This window comes from Rhincodon typus, chromosome 37, assembly GCF_021869965.1.
Source record: "Rhincodon typus isolate 14 chromosome 37, sRhiTyp1.1, whole genome shotgun sequence".
NCBI classification, from domain to species: Eukaryota; Metazoa; Chordata; class Chondrichthyes; order Orectolobiformes; family Rhincodontidae; genus Rhincodon; species Rhincodon typus.
This window is the reverse complement of record NC_063368.1, coordinates 593,543-613,716: the sequence shown is the minus strand read 5'-3', so window position 1 is coordinate 613,716 and position 20,174 is coordinate 593,543. Positions and strand designations below refer to the sequence as shown.

The 20,174-nt window shown below is 42.4% G+C and overlaps 1 protein-coding gene across 1 annotated transcript in view; it reads left to right on the top strand.

Annotated features, from left to right (window-relative positions):
* Positions 1-19,630, top strand: part of dmc1 (DNA meiotic recombinase 1) — a 161,087-nt gene extending 141,457 nt beyond the window's left edge. Inside the window, exons 13-14 of the mRNA XM_048617571.1 lie at positions 8,013-8,129; positions 19,539-19,630. Coding sequence (XP_048473528.1) covers positions 8,013-8,129; positions 19,539-19,608 — 187 coding nt within the window. The 3' untranslated portion in view covers positions 19,609-19,630. The remainder of the gene's footprint in view (positions 1-8,012; positions 8,130-19,538) is intronic.
* The last annotated feature ends 544 nt before the right edge of the window (positions 19,631-20,174 follow it).

Here is a 20,174-nt window from a genome sequence, read left to right as displayed (position 1 = left end):
CTATGAATTCCCTTAATCTTTATAAACAAAGAAAATTACAGTACAGGAACAGGTCCTTCAAGACTGCACCGACATGCTGCCTGTCACAACTAAAACCCCCTACCCTTCTGGGGACCGTCACCCTCTATTCCCATCCTATTCATGTGTATGTTGCTGGGAACTCAGGACCGGCACATTCCTTTAAGGATGAAGGATAAGTTCCTTTTAAAAGTCACTATAGTATCTGCTTCCACTACCTCCCCTGGCAGCGAGTTCCAAGCACCCACCGTGCTCTGTAAAAAAAACTTGACTCGTACATTGGGCCCCTCGCACCTCAAACCCATGGCCCCTGGTAACTGACTCTTCCACCCTGGGAAAAAACTTCTGACGGTCCAGTCTGTCCATGCCCTTCATAATCTTATAGTCCTCTATCAGGTCACCCCTCAACCTCTGTCATTCCAGTGAGAACAACCCAAGCTTCTTCAACCTGTCCTCATAGCTAATGCCCTCCATACCAGGCAACATCCTGGTAAATCTTTTCTGTACCCTCTCCAAAGCCACCACATCCTTCTGGTAGTGTGGCGACCAGAATTGAACACAATATTCTAAATGCGGCCTAACTAAGGTTCTATAAAGCTGCAACATTACTGGCCAATTTTTAAACTCAATGCCCTAGCCAATGAAGGCAAGCATGCCATATGCCTTGTTGACTACCTTTTCCACCTGCGTTGCCACTTTCAGTGACCTGTGTACTGAATACCCAGATCCCTCTGCCAATCAGTACTCTTAAGGGTTCTGCCATTTACTGTATAATTTCCATCTGGATTAGACATTCCAAAATGCATTACCTCACATTTTTCCAGATTAAACTCCATCTGCCATCTCTCTGCCCAAGTCACCAACCGATCTATATCCAGCTGCATCCTTTGGGCGGTCCTCATCGCTATCCGCAATTCCACCAACCTTTGTGTCATCGGCAAACTTACTAATCAGACCAGTTACATTTTCCTCCAAATCATTTATTTATATTATAAATAGCAAAGGTCCCAACACTGATCCCTGAGGAGCACCACTAGTCGCAGTCCTGCATTCAGAAACGCACCCTTCCATTGCTACCCTCTGTCTTCTATGACCAAACCAGTTTTTTATCCATCTTGCAAGGTCACCTCTAACCCCATGCAACTTTTCCTTCTGCATCAGTCTGCCATGAGGGACCTTGTCAAAAGCCTTACTGAAGTCCATGTAGACAACATCCACTGCCCTACCCTCATCGATCATCTTCGTCACTTCCTCAAAAAAACTCAACCAAGTTAGTGAGACACGATCACCCCTTCACAAAACCATGTTGCCTCTCACTAATATGCTCACTGATTTCCAGGTGGGAGTAAATCCTGTCTTGAAGAATCCACTCCAATAATGTCCCTACCACTTACGTAAGGCTCACAGCTTGTAATTAGCTGGATTATCCTTGCCACCCTTCTTAAACAAAGGAACAACATTGGCTATTCTCCAATCCTCTGGGACCTCCCCCGTAGCCGGTGAGGATACAAAGATTTCCCTCAAGGCCCCAGCAATTTCCTCCCTTGCCTCTCTCAGTATTCTGAAGTATATCCCATCAGGCCCTGGGAACTTGTCTACCTAATGTTTTTCAAGACCCCCAATACCTCCTCCCTTTTGATCTCAACATGACCCAAACTATCTATCTACACACCCTTCCCCAGACTCATCATCCACCAAGTCCTTCTCTATGGTGAATACTGATGCAAGGTACTCATTTAATACCTCATCCATTTCCTCTGGCTCCACACATAAATTCCCTTCCCTGTCCTTGAGTGGGCCAACCCTCTCCCTGGCTACCCTCTTGCTCTTTATATATGTATAAAAAGCCTTGGGATTTTCCTTAATCCTGTTGGCCAATGACATTTCATGATCCCTTTTAGCCCTCCTAACTCCTTGCTTAAGTTTCTTTCAACTTTCCTTGTATTCAACCCTTGCTCCATGTGTTCCCAGCCTCCTAGCCTTGATAAATGCTTCCTTTTTCTTTTTGATTAGGCTCACAATATCTCTCGTTCTCCAAGGTTCCCTAAACTTGCCATACTTATCCTTCATCCTTAAAGGAATGTGCTGGTCCTGAGTTCCCAGCAACTTACACTTAAAAGCCTCCCATATACCATATGTTGATTTTCCCTCAAACATCTGCCTCTAATCTACATTCTTCAGTTCCTGGCTCATATTGTTGTAATTAGCCTTCCCCCAATTTAGCACCTTCACCTGACAACGACACACTTTATCCATCAGTACCTTAAAGCTTACTGAATTGTTCCCAAGCTGCCCCCCTACTGAGACTTTGACCACCTGGCCAGGCTTATTCCCTAATACTAGGTCCAGTATGGCCCCTTTCCTACTTGGACTACCTACATACTGTTTCAAGAAGGCCTCCTGGATGCTCCTTACAAACTCTGCCCCGTCCGAGCCCCAAGCAATACGTGAACCCCAGTCAATATATGGGAAGTTAAAATCACCCATGACAACAACCCTATTACTTTTACATCTTGCCAAAATCTGCCTACATATCTGTTCTTCTATCTCTGGCTGGCTATTGGAAGGCCTATAGTAAACCCCAAACATTGTGATTGCACCCTTCCTGTTCCTGAGCTCTACCCATATTGCCTCGCTGTATGAGCCATCTGAGGTATCCTCCTGCAGCACAGCTGTGATATTCTCCTCAACAAGTAGTGCAACTCCCCCACCCCTTTTATTTACCCCTCTATCCTGCCTGAAACATCTGTATCCTGGAACGTTAAGTTGTCAATCCTGTCCATCCCTTAACCAAGTCTCTGTAATAGCAACAACATCATAGTTCCAAGTACTAATCCAAGCTCAAAATTCATCTGCCTTACTGTTACACTTATTGCATTGAAACAGATGCACTTCAGTCCACTAGATCTGCTTTGATCAGCAACCACAGCCTGCTTGCTCTTCCTCTGAGTCTCACTGACCCTATTGTCTAGTTCCCTTTCAGTCCATTCACCTTTGCTTTGGTTCCCCTACCTCCACCCCCACCAGCTCCCCACGCCCACCACCTCCCCCCCGCCCCCACCGCCCCCGCCCCCAACCGCCAAGCTAGTTTAAATCCTCCTGAGTGACACCAACAAAACTCCCAGCCACAATATTTGTGCCCCTCCAGTTTAGATGCAACCCGTCCTTCTTGTACAGGTCCCACCTGCCTTGGAAGAGATCCCAATGGTCCAGATATCTGAAACCTGCCCTCCTACACCATCTACTTAGCCACGTTATGATGCTGAATAAACAGTTGTTCTCCACAGCTTCCAGTTAATAGCACTTTTGATGCAGAAAAGCATCCCTAAGATACTTAATAGAACTATAATGAGACAAAATAACTGTATGACTCTGTAAAATTGAATAAGAAGTCAAAGAAGGCTTTTCTGAGGAGAAATCAAACACCTTCTTGAATTGCTGCAATCCATCTGGTGTAGGTTCACTCACAATACTGTTAGGAAAAGAGTTCAAAGATTTATACTTCAACTCTGAAGGGTAGTTGAAGAGGTTCTGTGCTGCCAGTCCTCAGAAACTGAATCAGTCCATGTCCTTATGCAGCAAAACTAAGGCAATATTCAGGTTGGGCTGATACAGGCCAAGTAACATTCATGCCAGGCAATGACCATTGCTAAAAGAGCGAATCTTAATACTGTCCATTGAAATTCAACAGCATCACCGTCACTGAATCTGCTTTCATCAACATCCTGGGGATTATCATTGATGGGAACTGAACTGGACCAGCCTTATATGTATTGTTACTACAAGGGTAAATCAGAAGCTGAGAATTCTGTCGTGAGTAACTCACTCTCCTGTCTCCCCAATGCTTACCCACCATCTACAAGATACAAGTCAAGAATGTGATGGAATACTTGTCACCGCCCTGGATGGGTGCAGTTCAGACACCATTCAGGAGACTCGGCACCATCTAGGTCAGAGCAGCCTACTGGATTGGCCTCTCATTGACCACATTCATATTGTCACTCTTCAACAATGAAGTAATAGCCACAATTATATTTACCATTGACAAGATTCACTGAAGTAAGTCACCAAGGCTACTTCGATAGCACCTTCCAAATTGATGATTTCTGCCAGCTCGAAGGACAAGGGCAGCAGATGCATGGGAAAACCACAACTTACAAGTTCACTTCCAAGTCACATACCATCCTGACTTGGGAAATATATCACTGTTCTTTCACTGTTACTGGGTCAAAATCATGGAGCGTTATTATGGGTGTTCCTGTACTCCAAGGACTGCAAAGGTTCAAGAACACAGCTCATCACCATGTCCTCCAAGGAAATTAGGAATAATCAATAAATGCTGACCAGGCTAGTGACGCACATCCCTTGAACAAATTTTAAAAATTGATATGAGCTGCACATGTATACTAACCTATTGCGACTCATGCACTAGCACATGCAGATCCCTCTGCATCTTAGAGTTTTGTAGTCTCACAATTTTGATACTATGCTTTATTTCTGCTCTTCCTTCCATAGGTAATTTCATGTGTTCTAAGACTTGACCTTATTTAGCAGATCTGTTAGAAAAACATAAAAAATAGAAGTAAGAGTAGAATATTTGTACCCTCGAGCCTGCTCCTTCGTTCTATAAGATCATGGCTGATTGAACTTTCCCATTTTAAGAGGAATTCCCAGCTCACCTATACCCCTTTGTAGCCTCTTAATGTGTTCTTCAGTACTTATTTTCCTGTCTTTGTGTTATCAGTAAATTTGACAATCAAGCCTTCACCCAAGTCATTTATATAAATTGTAAAACTTTGAGGGTCCAGCACTCATATCTGTGGCACAATGCTCAATATATCTTGCCAACCAGAAAATAACCCATTTATGACTACTCTTGGAGACTCATCTGGCAAGGTTATATTGGTAGAACTTAGTAATAAGTAAGGTGCAATCACAATGACGGGGCTATGCTATACGCTTCTTAATGGCCAGTGGGAGAAAGAGGAACTGATATATAAGCAGATCCTGGAAAAATGTAATAGTAAGTATGTTGAAGTGGATGATTTTAATTCCCCCAATGTTGACTAGGACTCTCTTAGTGCCAAGGTCTCAGATGGGGCAGAATTTGTTAGGTGCATCCAGGTGGATTTCTTGAAACAGTTTGTAGATAGTCCAGCATGGAGCTGGAGGAAAACAGCAGGCCAGGCAGCATCAGAGGAGCAGGAAAGTTGACATTTCGGGTCAGGAGCCTTCTTCAGAAATGGGCTGTTACAGGGCCAAAGAAATTATCAGAGGGTTGCAATGGGAGAGAGATCCACTGAGGTCTTTCTGGAGGGAGGAGGATAACTTCTTCAAGGTGGGCATCCTTAGAAGAGGCTTCGCAGTGGGGTTATAACTCACTCAGAGAGAGTAAGAACTGCACATGCTGGAGTCAGAGATAACACAGCGTGGAGTTGACGGAACACAGCAGGCCAGGCAGCATCAGAGGAGCAGGAAAGTTGATGTTTTGGGTCGGGACCCTTCTTCAGAAATGAAAATGTAAGTGGTCTTATCAGTAAGTTTGCAGACAATGTGAAAGTTGGTGGAGTTGTGGATAGTGAGGAAGGTTATCAATGGATAGATGAGGATATAGATCAGTTGGAAAGTAAGGTGGAGAAATGGCAGATAGAGTTTAATCTGGACAAGTGTGAGGTGATGCATTTGGGAGATCAAGTGCAAGAGGAAAGTATATCATAAATGGCCGGATAATTAGGAGTATTAATTTACACTGGGATTTTGATTTGCAAGTCTATAGCTCCCTGAAAGTGGCAACACAAATGGATAAGGTGATAAAGAAGGCTTATAAAATGCTTGCCTTCATCAGTCAGTGTACTGAGTGTAAAAGTTGGCAAATCATGTTGTGGCTGTGGAAGACTTTAGTTAGGCCACATTTGGAGTATTGTGTGCAGCTCTGGTCACCACACTAGAGAAAGGATATGTGGAATCTTTCAGGAGGGTGCAAAAGAGGATTACCAGGATGTTGACTGGATTGGAGTGTACTTGTATAAGGAGAGGTTGGAGAAACTTGCACTATTTTTGCTAGAGTCTTGAAGACTGAGGGGTGACCTGATGGAAGAATATAAGATTATGAGAGGCATGGATATGGTGGCTAGTCAGTCTTTTTCCCAGGGTGAAAATGTCATATACTAGGGGGCATAGGTTTAAGGGGAAAAATTTAAAGGCGATGTCCAAGGAAAGGTTTTTATTTCACAGAGGCTGGTAAGTGCCTGGGCCGCACTGCCGGGAAGGTGGTAGAAGCAGATACATTACCACTGCCGGGAAGGTGGTAGAAGCAGATACGTTACCAAGTTAAGAGGCACATAGACAAACATATGAACAGGCAGGGAATAGACAGATATGGACAATGTTCAGGCAGGCGGGATTAGTTTAGAATTGCATTATGGTCGGCACAGACATGGTGGGTCAAAGAGCCTGTTCCTGTGCTATACTGTTCTACGTGCTCTTTATATGCTGTTAGCTAGCCATTCTTCTATCCATGCCAGTGTGTCACACCTTCCATCATGAAATTTTATTTTCTGCAATAACCTTTGATGTGGCACCATAGCTGGAAGATTGGCTTCTCTGTACTGCTCGAAACACACTTATATCCTTTTTTAAGTGAGGAGGCCAAAACTGTACACAGTACTTAAGATGTAGTCTAGCAATTCCCAATACAACTGATCAAAATATCACTATTTTTATATTGCAGTCCCCTTGCGATAAATGAAAACTTTCCATTTGATGTCCTAATCACTTGTTGTACCTGACTACTAGCATTTTGTAGTCCATGTGTGTTACCAGAATACCTTGATCCCTCTGTACCACTGAGTACTGCAGTCTCTCAACTTAAGTAATATCCTGCTTTTCTATTCTTTCTGCCAAAGTAGGCAAGTTCACACTTTTCCACATTATAGCTTCTTCTACCAAACTTCTGCCCACTGACTCGTTATGTCCTCTTCACAATTTTCTCTCCTATCTGTCTTTGTGTCGGCAGCAAACTTAGCAGCCATATCCTTCATGGGGATCATTGGCATACATGGAAAATGTATGAGATTGTATGATAACAAGGTGTAGAGCTGGATGAACACATCAGGCCAAGCAGCATCAGAGGAGCAGGAAGGCTGACATTTCTGAAGAAAGGTCTAGGCCTGAAACGTCAGCCTTCCTGCTCCTCTGATGCTGCTTGGTCAGCTGTGTTCATCCAGCTCTACACCTTGTTATCTCAGATTCTCCAGCATCTGCAGTTCCTACTATCTATGAGATTGTATATTGTAAATGGTTGAGGTCTCAGTACTTATCTCCTCAGCACTCCATTAATTACAGCTTGCTAGTGTGAAAGTTAAATATTCATTCCCACTGTATGCTTCCCGTAAGATGACCAGGGCGACATGGTGGCTTAGTGGTTAGCCTCACAGGGACCTGGGTTTGATTCTGTGTGGAGCTTGCACATTCTCCCTCCATCTGTATGGTTTTCTGATGGGGGCTCTGGTTTCCTCCCATAGTCCAAAGATGTGCAGGTTAGGTGGATTTGCCAAGCTAAATTGTCTGTAGTGTCCAGGGATATGTAGGCTAGGTGAATTAGCCATGGTAAATGCAGGGTTAGAGGGATAGGGTAGCCTTTGCTTTTCAGAGGGTCAGACTAAATGAGTTCTTACCGCACTATAGGGCTCTATGACCAATCTTCTCTCCATAGTACTGTGTTACCCACACACTGTGAACTCTCACTGCCCAGTAACCTTTGATGTGGCATCTTAACAAATGTCTTTTATTATCCACCTGCAGGTCCCCTTCATCCACATTATTTGTTACTTCAGAGAACTCTTAGTCAAGCACAACTCTCCTTTCGCTGAAGTGAAGAGCAAGAATGTGTCCGTTGCATACACTAGCTTATATTTTTGTCATGGTTTCACAATTAGTTAGCAGTGTTTCATCTTTTCTTATAATTGATTTTTGTTCCTTGATGTCTTGCCAAGTTTCCAGGCAGATCCAAAAAAACCAATTGGTGGTCACATTCTGGCTCACGCGTCTACTACAAGGATCAGTCTGCGGAAAGGGCGAGGTGAACTACGCATTGCAAAAATCTATGATAGGTAATGTGTATTCTCAGAAACAATGTTCAGTGCACGTGTAAAGTCCATTGCAGGATTCATACTAAATGTACAATTGACAAACTTGGAGACAAAATGATTTGTTCTTAATGAGACGCACCCTAAAACTCAGTATTTATGTGTAATCTTTTAATACTTCAGTAGCAAATAATGCTATATACAGTAAGTTCAAAAATTTATGGCATAATACACCATTTTAAATTGTCTACTTTAATGCTATTGTATTCACCGTTAATAACGTAGGTCATCTAAAAATGTGCTCTTTGTAATATATTTGTGAGCCCATAAAAAAATGGAGCAGCCTGTTGATCTAACAAGGCCTTTCTGGATTTTGTAGATTAACTCTGCCAGATCTAATAGAGATTCACAACATGCCATGGTAGCATAGTACTATGGTAGCCGCATTACGATACTAGGAAAATGCTGCTTAATTCACTTTTTCCTGCTATATCTTTAAGAGAGTAGTGAATTGATTTTTATTTGTTTTACTCTTCTTTTGATTGTAGGAAAGTTGATTTTCATTTTTCGTATTTCTTTTACCTTTTGAAATAATTCATGCTGTCTTCCCTCAAAATCAAAAGAATTGTGGATACAGGAAAGCAGAAACAAGAGAAGTTGCTGGAAAATCTCAGCAGATCTGGCAGCAGCTGTGGAGCGAAATCAGAGTTAATATAATTCTGATTTCTCTCCACAGATGCTGCCAGACCTGCTGTGATTTCCAGCAATTTATCTTTTTGTTTCTGTCTTCTCTCAAATCTCTATCATTGTTAAAACAAAAATGTTTTATTCATGCACTCAAACCCAGAGGATGATTGTCACAACACAACACACACGTGCACGTAAGCCATCAAGGGAAAGGAGGTAAAATAAAGCAAAAAGTTTACAGGTGACAATAATTTAAAAGCTGAAGATATTGACATCAGTTCATGTGATTTTTGACTGAGTCCAGAAAATCAATGTCCAATGGAAGTTTTGTTCCATAGGCCCGTGTATTTGGGTGGGTGCAGTTGGCTGAATTTTCAGAACTCCTTTCAAAATTAATGGAAGCTCAGCAAAATGATGTGGATCTACTGGTTTTGAAGAAGTTGAGACTTGAGGCAGGCTTAGTTTTGACTGTGATGTTATAGCAGGTGTTAGATTCATAGCATATGGATTTTTTATGGTAAGTAGATCCTTACCAGAATGTTATGCCTCTGGTTGACACCATTGTTCACTCGTATAAGATAAATGGTGAGCAGTTAGTACCATTTCAGGCAAAATGATCTTCAACAACATCGCTGTGTTCAGAACCAGTTGGGTATACATCTTGTCCATTGGTCTTTTATTTGTGTACTGCACGGTCCATGTAATGCAAGGGTGACACATTTCAGAATGATGATAAAAACCGAAAGAACTGCGGATGCTGTAAATCAGGAACAAAAACAAAATTGCTGGAGATGCTCAACAGGTCTAGCAGCATCTGTGAAGGAAAAAACAGAGTTAACATTTCGGGTCCGGTGACCTTGGAAGGGTCACCAGACCCAAAACATTAACTCAGAATGATGATGCCTGGGTTCTGTTCTGGTTAAGTGCTGGTATGAATTATTTCAGAAGTTGTGGTCAATTTGCATCATGTAATCGGTAGTAGACAGTTTTAGTACAACAAAGTTCACTTTGAAATTTCAACAAAATGTATGGTGTAGTGCATTGTAACAAAGTCAGCCAGGTGGACCTCATAGAATATGAGTTCCCTGATTGGGGCTGTTAATCTGATCCAAACAGGGAGCCCTAGCTGACAGATAAAAACAGGAGTGTCAGATCACTTTTTCAGTTATTAGGAATTTAGCTTTACCTGAGGCACCAGCTACTTAAACCTTTCAAGAGTTGGCGTCTTTAATTAAGGAACATCACGACCTGTAGCCTCCTCTGATTCTAAGTTGCTATCGTTTTTACTTGGCAATTGGATTACCAGGAGAATCTGTATTGGCATTTTTGACAAGCTTAAGATGACCGGCAGAGGCATATTGATATAACTCCACAGAAGCCAGCATCCCATCAACAAGTCACCCTTTATTTACACGTGGAAAGTCCTTGACACTGATCCAGCTTCCTCAGAGCCAGCTCTCAGAGTGAACAGAACCTCTGACATATCTGTTTATATATATCAGCCAGACCTCCCTGATTGGACCAGATTAACAGCCCCAATCAGGGAACTCCTGGCTGACCTTATTACAATCACTACATCTCTTCCCCAGTGAGTCCAAGGATATTGGCTAGTTCTCTTTTTTTGTATCTCCTCCTGAGGCATTTTAGTACCCGTTCAGGTTCCACCAACTCTGCCTTTGACACAGACGGCGCGTAACACACAGTAGCTCGCCTCTTGCTCCCATAGCTTCTCAGAAGAAATTCATTCACCTCTTCAGGCAGTAATGGCATCAAGACAGTAACATCTGCCATGTCTATTTCAGATTCAGAGGTATCTTCAACACTTGATGGAGAAGGAGAATGCATGGGTTCAGTCTAAAAGGCTATCAAGGAGCTGCATGCATTTTGCTCCTGTACTGTCTGTGAGTTTACAGCTTTCATATGGTCCACATCCTTGTCCAGGACAGTTGCACCTCCCTGAATTTTATACATCACTGGACCTGACCTTGCATCGACCATGCCTGTTACCCATAAGACCATAAGACATAGCAGCAGAAATTAGGCCATTCAGCCCATCGAGACTGCTCTGCCATTCAATCATGGCTGATGTTTCTCAACCCCATTCTTCTGCTTTCTACCCGTAACCTTCGATCCCCTTGACAATCAAGAACCTATTTCTGTCTGTCTTAAATATACTCAATGACCTGGCCTCCACAGACTTCTGCAGCAGTGAATTCCATAGATTCACCACTCTCTGGCTGAAGACATTTCTCCTTATCTCCATTCTAAAAGGTCTTCCCTTCACTCTAAGTCTGTGCCCTCGGGTCCTAGTCTCTCCTACCAATGGAAACATCTTCTCAACATCCACTCTGTCCAGGCCATTTAGTATTCTGTAAGTTTCAATTAGATCTCCCCTTATCCTTCTAAACTCTATCGAGTATAGACCCAGAGTTCTCAAACGTTCCTCATATGTTAAACTTTTCATTCCTGGGACCATACTCGTGAACCATGCTGGACCATTCACATTGTTCTTACACCAAACTTCGTCCCCTGAAGTAAACTGTCTCTCCCACTTAGTGGAACCTGTGTTCAGCACTGGTGTTCCTGATGCTGTTTCACCCTCCCCACAGGAGTGGGAAGATCAGACTTAACCTGGTGCAGAGTCTTTTCCCCATTAGCAACTCAGCTGGACCTATCCCACTAGTTGCATGAAGGGTTGTCCTATAATCAAATAGGAACTGCGACAGTTTCGTATCTGGTGAAAGTTTAGGCTATTTCTTTAAGCCTGCCTTCAAAGTTTGCACTGCTGTTTCTGCCAGATCATTGGATGATGGATGGAATGGAGTTGTCCTTATATGTTGAATAACATTTGACTTTAGGAAATACTCAAATTCCCTGCTGGTAAATGACAGCCTGTTATCTGTGACCCACACTTCCAGGAGTCCATATATTGCAAACGATGCACAAAATTTTTCGATCATTATCCTTGTCTTTTACGAATGAACTCTATGCACATCCAGCCACTTTGAGTGGGTGTCCACAATGAGTAAGAATATTGAGCCTATGAAACGACCTGCATCTCGATGTCTAACTGACTCTAGGGTTTACCTGGCCGTTCCCTCAAATGTGCGGGGGCTGCTGATGGTAATTTTTGGTAATCTGGGCACTGCCCCACCAATGCAGCTATGTCTGCATCCAAACCTGGCCACCAGACATAACTTAGAGTTATAGAGACATACAGCACAGAATCAGACCCCTCAGTCCAGCACATCCAGGCCAAACAGATATCCTAAATTAGTCTAGTCCCATGTGCCAGCATTTGGCCTATATCCCTCTAAACCCTTCCTATTCATGTACCCATCCAGATGCCTTTTAAATGTTGTATTTGTACCATGCTCCACCACTACTTCTGGCAGTTCGTTCCATACACACACCACTCTCTGTGTGAAAACGTTGGCCCTTAGGTCCCTTTTAAGTTTTTCCCCTTTCACTTTAAAACTATACCCTCTAGTTTTGGACTTCCCTACCCCCGTGAAAAGTCCTTGACTATTCACCCTATTCATGTCCCTCATGATTTTATAAACTTCTATAAGGTCACCCCTCAGCCTCTGATGCTCCAAGGAAAATAACCTCAGCCTATTCAGCCTCTCCCTATAGTTCAAACCCTCCAACCCTGGCAACATTTTTGTAATTTTTTTCTGAACGCTTTCAAGTTTCACAACATCTTTCCTATGGCAGGGAGACCAGAATTGAATGCAGTATTCCAAAAGTGGCCTAACCATTGTCCTGTACAGCCGCAACATGACCTCCCAACTTCTTTAACTCAATGCACTGGCCAATAAAGGCAAGCATACCAAATGTCTTCTTCACTACCATGTCTACCTGCGATTCACTTTCAAGGAACTATGAACCTGCACTCCAAGGTCTCTTTGTTTGGCAACACTCCACAGAACCTCACTATTAAGTGTGTAAGTCCTGCCATAATTTGCCTCACCAAAATATAGCACCTCACATTTATTTAGATTAAACTCTATCTCCCACTCCTCAGCCCATTGGCCCATCTGATCATGGTCCTGTCGTACTCTGAGGAAACTTTCTTTGCTGTCCACTACATCATCAATTTTGGAGTTATCTGCAAACTTACTAACCATACCTCCTGTATTCACATCCAAATCATTCCTATAAATAACAAGAAAGCAGTGGACCCAACACTGATCCTTGCGGCATACCGCTGTTCACAGGCCTCCAGTTGAAAAGCAACCCTCAACCACCACACTCTGGTCTTCTACCTTCAAGCCAGTTTTGTATCCAAATGGCTAGTGCTCAGTGTATTCCATGTGATCTAACCTTGGTAACCAGTCTACCATGCAGAACCTTGTCGAACGCCGTACTGAAGTCAATATAGACAAAATCCACCACTCTGCCTTCTTCAATCCTCTTCATCACTTCTTCAAAAAAACTCATCGTCTTGGGTAATCCAAGATGGAGGATGGGAGAAAATTGTGGCTGTAAGTGCTGCTTCTTTTTTGAGTTTTTTTCCAGTTTTGGAGCTGATTTCCTTGATTTCTTGGAGCAGTAATTACTGTTTTACAAGTTGTTGCATTGTTTTGGAACGTTGAAAACAAAAAAAAAATCAAAACAATGGTACTTCTAAACGGGAGGAAAGCAGAAGAGCAGGTACCACATGGGAGGTGAAAATAAAGGAACAATGAACCAGTACAGCTGACTGACCAGGCAGTGAACTTTCATAGCTGACTGCCTGTGCTGTGTAGTTACAAGCATCTCTGGACATTGGAGTTCAGTCTAAGGAAAATAAAAAGAATACTTGCCAAAGTCTTCATTTTGGTAACCCCTGGATGATCTTGGTGGAGTTCAGCCAGAATCTGGCGATGATCTTTGCTCAGGACAATCACTCTTGCTTCGCACAATAATACGCCATCCTTTACAGTGATCTGGTCTCTCTGGGTCCAAAAAAGTTTCAATTCCAGTTGTGACAGCCCTTAGATTTCCACAATCACCACCGGCTATTTCAGTTTTGATAGGTCCAGATCTTTCTGCATCCAAAGTCTGATACTGTCAAGGGTGACTGGAAGTGTGTCCAGAAAATCTAAAACCATTAGAAACTCTTCCAGTGGCGGTGTATCTGTCAGTGGGAGGCGGCTAAACACATCCACATTTGCCAGTTGCCCTCACGGATAGTGTTCCAACTTGAAATTATATGCTCTTGGTATTAGAGCCCACCACTGATTCTATGGTAACTGAGCCAGCTGCCATTTCAGTGATCGCAAAAGCACTCTAACAAAATTCACTCTGGACTCCAACACTTAACTTTGCGCAAGACCTCATCTAGGCTGAAAACATATACTGGGGAACCTTTAGAGATTAAGAGTACAACTTCGGTTCACGTCTCTTATGAGAAGCAGCTGGTTCAGTTACCATCGATTGTAATAAAAAGCTCAAGCCCAAGCTTCATGGGGTGAAATTAGTTGAGAAGGACTCACCTAGATTGGCTCAACATTTTGTGATTAGTAAACGGCTGCAGATACATTCAGCCACCTCCCATTGGCAGATACGCCATGGGTAGTACTGCCCCTGGAAGAGTCCGTAGTGGTTTTAAAGTTTCTGGACGCACTGTATCAGTATCAGACTTTGGACGCAGAAAGATTTGGTCCTGGCAAAACTGACTCAGCTGGTGGTGATGGGGGAAACTACACTGCCACCACAAACCGAATTAAAATCTTTTTGGACCCTCAGAGACCAGATGTCAGTAGAGGTTGGCATGTTATTATGGGGAGCAAGAGTGATTGTCCCGAGCAAAGATCGCTGTCAGATACTGGCTGAATTCCACCAGGGTCATCCAGGGGTTTCCAAATGAAGATGTTGGCAAGAAGTTATGTCTGGTGGCCAGGATTGGATGCAGACTTAGTTGTGTTAGTGGGGCAGTGCCCAGAATCCCAACAAAGACAAAAATTACTGACAGTAGCTCCCTCATATTTGTGGGAATGGCCTGGTAAACCCTGGACTCAGTTACATATCAACTATGCAGGTCCTTTCATGGGCTTAATGTTCTTGGTCATTATGGATGCCCATTCAGAGTGGTTGGATGTGCATAGAGTTCATTCATCAAACACAGGGACGATGATAGGATAGTTATGGACATCTTTTGTAATACATGGAGGGTCACAGACAGTGGGCTATCTTTTACCAGCAGGAAATTTGAGTATTTCCTAAAGTCAAAGACCATTCGGCATGTTTGGACAGCTCCATACCATCCAACATCCAATGATCTGGTGGAAAGAGCAGTCTAAACATTGAAGGCAGGCTTAAATAAATAGCCTACAGCTACATGTGATACCAAACTGTCCTCGTTCCTGTCTGATTACAGGACCACTGCTAATGCAACTACAAGGATAGCTCCAGCAGAGTTGCTGATGGGAGAAGACTCTGCACAAGATTAAACCTGATATTTCTGGACGGGGTTGGGGGGGGTGAGACAGCATAAGGAACACCAATGCCGGCCACATGCCTCCTCAAAGTGAGTATCACAGTTTACTTCGGGGACAAAATTTAGTGTCGAAACCATAATAATGACCCTGCCGTGGGTACAAGACGAGGTCAACACGACGTCATGTTCCATGATAAATGAAGTTCAGGTAGATGAGGCAGCCCTGAAAAAACATACCTGGCCCCTCAGAACAGCCAGAAAGGCTGCCAGAAACTATGGGCTCCCCCCATTCATCTAGCATCAAAGAAACCTCAGAGTCCAAAGTGGATGCAGCCTCGATATCGTTGCCACCTGAAGAAGAGGAGGGATTTCTCCTGAGACGCCCCACGCACAAGAGACAAGCCATGGTCTGGTACGTGCTACCTTGTCCAAGTCAGAGTCAGAAGAGCCAGACTTGGGGTGAAAACATCCCAGGAGAAGCTACAAGAGAAAGTACAGGCCTGCATCTGAAAAATTACTGGGGGAAGGATGGAGTGATGGGAATGAAGCCGGCCAGTTGGATCTCCATGAGTATGAGATCCTTGACTGGGGTCATTAACCTGTACCAATCAGGGAGCCTTGGCTGACAGATTAAACTGGAGTCTCAGAGAGCGTCCTCACTCTAGGCACTAGCAATAAGGTAGCTGGTCAGAGTCCATGTAGAGTGCTCATGCAAATAAAGGGTAACTTGGTGACGGGACATCAGCCTCTGTGCAGTTATTTCATACCCTTAACCTCTAAAGGTTCCATGGCATAGGTTCTCAATCTAGCCGAGGTCTTGCACAAATGGAAGGGATGGAGTCCAGAGAGAATTTTGTTAAAAACTGGTTTTGCGATCACTGATACGGTTGCACCAGTATCAACTTCTATTTGAACTGGATAACCATTTAACCAGATGTTTATTTTGATTGGTTCTGATGTTGATGTTGCTGAGCAATTCAACTGTTCTAAACAAGATGTAGGTGGACTTTTCAATGTATGAACTCTCCCGGATGCCCTCCAGGATACCAGCCAATAAGTTATCTTACTCAATTTAGGTCTAGTAAGATTCTTGCGCTCTCTCGAGTCTGCAGACTGGCAGCAACTGCAATGGTTTTCTGGCCAGGATCCTGAAGAAAATTTTAACGGTTTGGCCGAGGCTTGGCTTTGTTTTGGGGTTTTGTTGTGGGCTTGCTATGTTCAGGATATGTCCTGAGTGAGGCTGTGCAATTGCCTGCACTCCAGTGGTGTTCCCCAAGCTCAGTCAGACTGGCGAGGGCATCTACATCCATTGGAATGCCCTGCAACTCTTATGCTCCACTTGCTGCATTTTCCAATGATAAAACCCATTGTAGTACATGTTTGAAATCCTGTCAGGCTTCAGCTGTTAGGTGTTTTTGCATAGTTACGTTATTAATTCCATATACCGAACAGTCTCTGAGCATATCATTAAGCATTAAACCAAAGTCATAGGCTTCTGCCAGTTGTCTTAGCTTCGTCAAACATACTGATATAAATTCCCCTGGCTCTCAAATAGCCAAGTGAAAATGATACTGTCTCAGAATTTCAGGAGGCTTGGGGTCGTAACATTCCCCAACTATGTCCATCAATTCTTGAAAGGTTTTAGTATGTGGTGCCTCAGGGAAAATTTGGCTCCTAATAACAAAACATAACATAACACAACAGGCTGTCAGGGGAATTACCCATTGCCTTTTGTCTGCCACAATGTCATTTGCCGGAAAAAGTAATGTATTCTTTCCACATTTTGGGACCAGTCCTCAACCGCAGGGTCAAACAAGCCGAGCTTCCCAAACAAAGGCACAATGAAAGAAATGCTTACCCCAACACAAAGATGACTATTGCGACTGTTTCTTCGGGAACGTGCTTTATTTTTGTCACCACTGAAATTACTCCAAAGAGGCCAGTATCCCGTAACCAAGTAACCTTTATTTACATATGAGCGGTCCTTGACTTTAGTCTGCCTCTTCCAAGTCAGCTCTCTGAGTGTCAGTATCTCTGACACTCCCCTTTTTATCTGTCAGCCAGGGCTCCCTGATTGTTCCAGATTAACAGCCCCAATCAGGGAACCCATATTGTATGAAGTCCAGCTGGCTGACCACATTACTATCACTACATTCACATGGAATAAACACAACTGTCTCCATTGAAATAACTAATTTTGTCTAAAGACATCAAAACCAAGCAACTGAGTCAACATCAAGAAATCTGCACGTCCTATTTTAATACACACTTGTATGATAATTTCACATGTTGAGAGATATAAGTTTCACATGCTAGTTAGCCTGCTTGGAAATACAATGGAGTTTGACTCAGGAATACACACTGAAAACAGAGATGTGAAAATTGAGTTGTCAGCAAGAACTGGAAGATGCTTGCTCTATCTCCTGCCTGTTTCTCTCATCATCTTGGAAAACAGAGTCTCAATAAATGCAAAGTAAGAAACTACCATTTACTGATAACTCAAAGATATCACTAACTTCATCACTACCAAAGATGTCAGTCAACAATTAAGTAACTGCTGTCTCAAGTTATAACACCTTAAAGGCTGTAATAACGCTTTAAACATTTCCACTTTCATTCTCTCTGTCTCCCTGTTTCAGTGTACCAGATACATGCCCTTTCAAACTTATTATTTGTATTTGTGTATGAGTTTGAAGTCATATTTTGTTAGTATTTCCTTGGGGTTAGTAGGTATTAAAATTCTTCTTTTTTTCACACAAGAAAATTTGTAATTAATTCCTTCATTTTCTAGCAAACCACTACATTTTAATTTAAAATATAAATTATGTACCATGTTTTAATTTAAAACGTGCTAAAAAGAAGCAGAAATATTTATTGTGACCAATGGAGAGGGTGTTAAAAAGAGGGGAACCAATTGACCCTCCTCACCTGTTTGTAACATTTTTCACATTTATTTATCTGAGGAGCTCGGAGTAGTAAGAGTAGCCCTCTTTTCCCCAACGTTTCACCAACTCACCATGCCCCATTTCCTGCCGAACAACACTTCCTCCTGCCTTACCTGCCATAACACATATACAGCCATGAGCACCACCAACAACATGGGATGGAAAGAAAGATGGGACAGAAGTAGGGAAATAAAAATAATACATTCAAACACATACACAATTCTCACTTCCCACAAATTTATAATACTTCTCTGCTTCCTCCTTTCAACTTTCTCCCTAGTCTGATCTTTACTTAGTGTCTTCCCTAAGAATGGGAAGATACAGATCTGAAGCGCATCACTTCACCTAAGGGGAATCTAGATACTGTAATTAAATGAAGGAAGAAAGATTATGATATACTGATGAGATAACAACTACTGACAAAAACTGCCAAAAAAAATTTCAGGGTGAAGCATCAGCAGACATTGATACAAAGACCAACTTTCAATAACACACACACACATGAACAAACAAATTATCAGCAAGAGTTGGCCATTTGCCTTCTTGGGTTTGCAACATTTATCCATAGCAGATTTGATGTTGGCCCTCCACAACATTTAACTCTCTTGTTAATTAAGAATATACATGACCCATGCTTAAAACTATTCTCTGGCACTGCCTCTACTGCTGTCTGGAGAAGAGAATTCTATAGTCCAATTTAAACTGGTTTCCCTGATTCCATCTCAATATCCACCCTATCAAGTCCCTTCAGGAACTTTTCTCAATATGTTTTTTTCTAAACTCCAGTGGATACAGGCCAAACTTGTCCAAACTTCCTTCATAAGATAATACCTTCATCCCATGAATAGGTTGAATTAAACTTCTCTGAACTGTGCCTAATGCTATTATATCCATTCTCAATTAAGGAGACCAAAACTACACAATACTCCAGTTGAGGTCTCACCATCACCCTGTAAAATTGTCGTAAAATGTCCCTATTTTATGTTGCATTACCCTTGCAATGAGTAACAACATTCCATTTGCCTTCGTAACCATTTACTACACCTCTATACTAACCCTTGTGATTCATTTACCAGGTCAACTAGGTCCCTCTATGCCACATTTTAGCAATCTTTCTCAATTTCAATAATATATAATTTTCTATTCGACCTGGCAAAGTAGATGAGTTCAGATTTTCTCTCATTATACTCCATCTGTCAATATTTTGCCACTTACTTAGCCTATCACTTACATGATATACCATAACATGACTGATAGATCGAGATGAAAAAGATTGAAAGGAGGGTTTGGCACAAACAAAATGGCCTATGTTTATGCTGAAAATTGTATGTAATTTTGTTTTGGTCTTGCCTTTAACTTTTTTTTACTTGCTTTCAGCCCAGACTTACCAGAGAACGAAGCTACATTTGCCATCACTACTGGAGGAATTAGTGATGCCAAAGAATGACACATCTAAAATGAAGATGGACAGACATGTCAGATTTTCCTTAATATTTATTATGAGACACTTATTTTAGAAATGCAGAAGGTCAGAGGTTCTTATTGAGTCACTAAAATCTAAAGAATTGTAAGGTTAAAGATATCGCTTGGTTGTTGGGATAAGTAACTGACGGAACTGGATATTTTGCGTTACAATGTACGCTATGATACCCTGATAATATTCACCTTTTGGCTTCCACAAGTTGGCCACTTTGATGAGGCACAAAAGGGCTCCCCGTGCCTGTAGAACTGAACTGCAGTAACAGAAAACAATGACAAAACTATCTCACGGAACTTAATTGTTCTGCAATGTTGCACATAGTGATTTCAATGTGGTTAGAGGATGAGAGTTAATTTGTCCAGGGTATGAAGACAGAATTGAGTCCCCCCATATTAAAATTCCACTGCTGTCATTTTTGTGACTATACTTTGATTTAACTTACTGTTAAAGAGTGAAACTTACTGCACGTAGTGGAGAAGCAGATGCTGATTGTAGCGCAGGCTAAGGAAATTGAGGGTGTACAACGCTGGAAA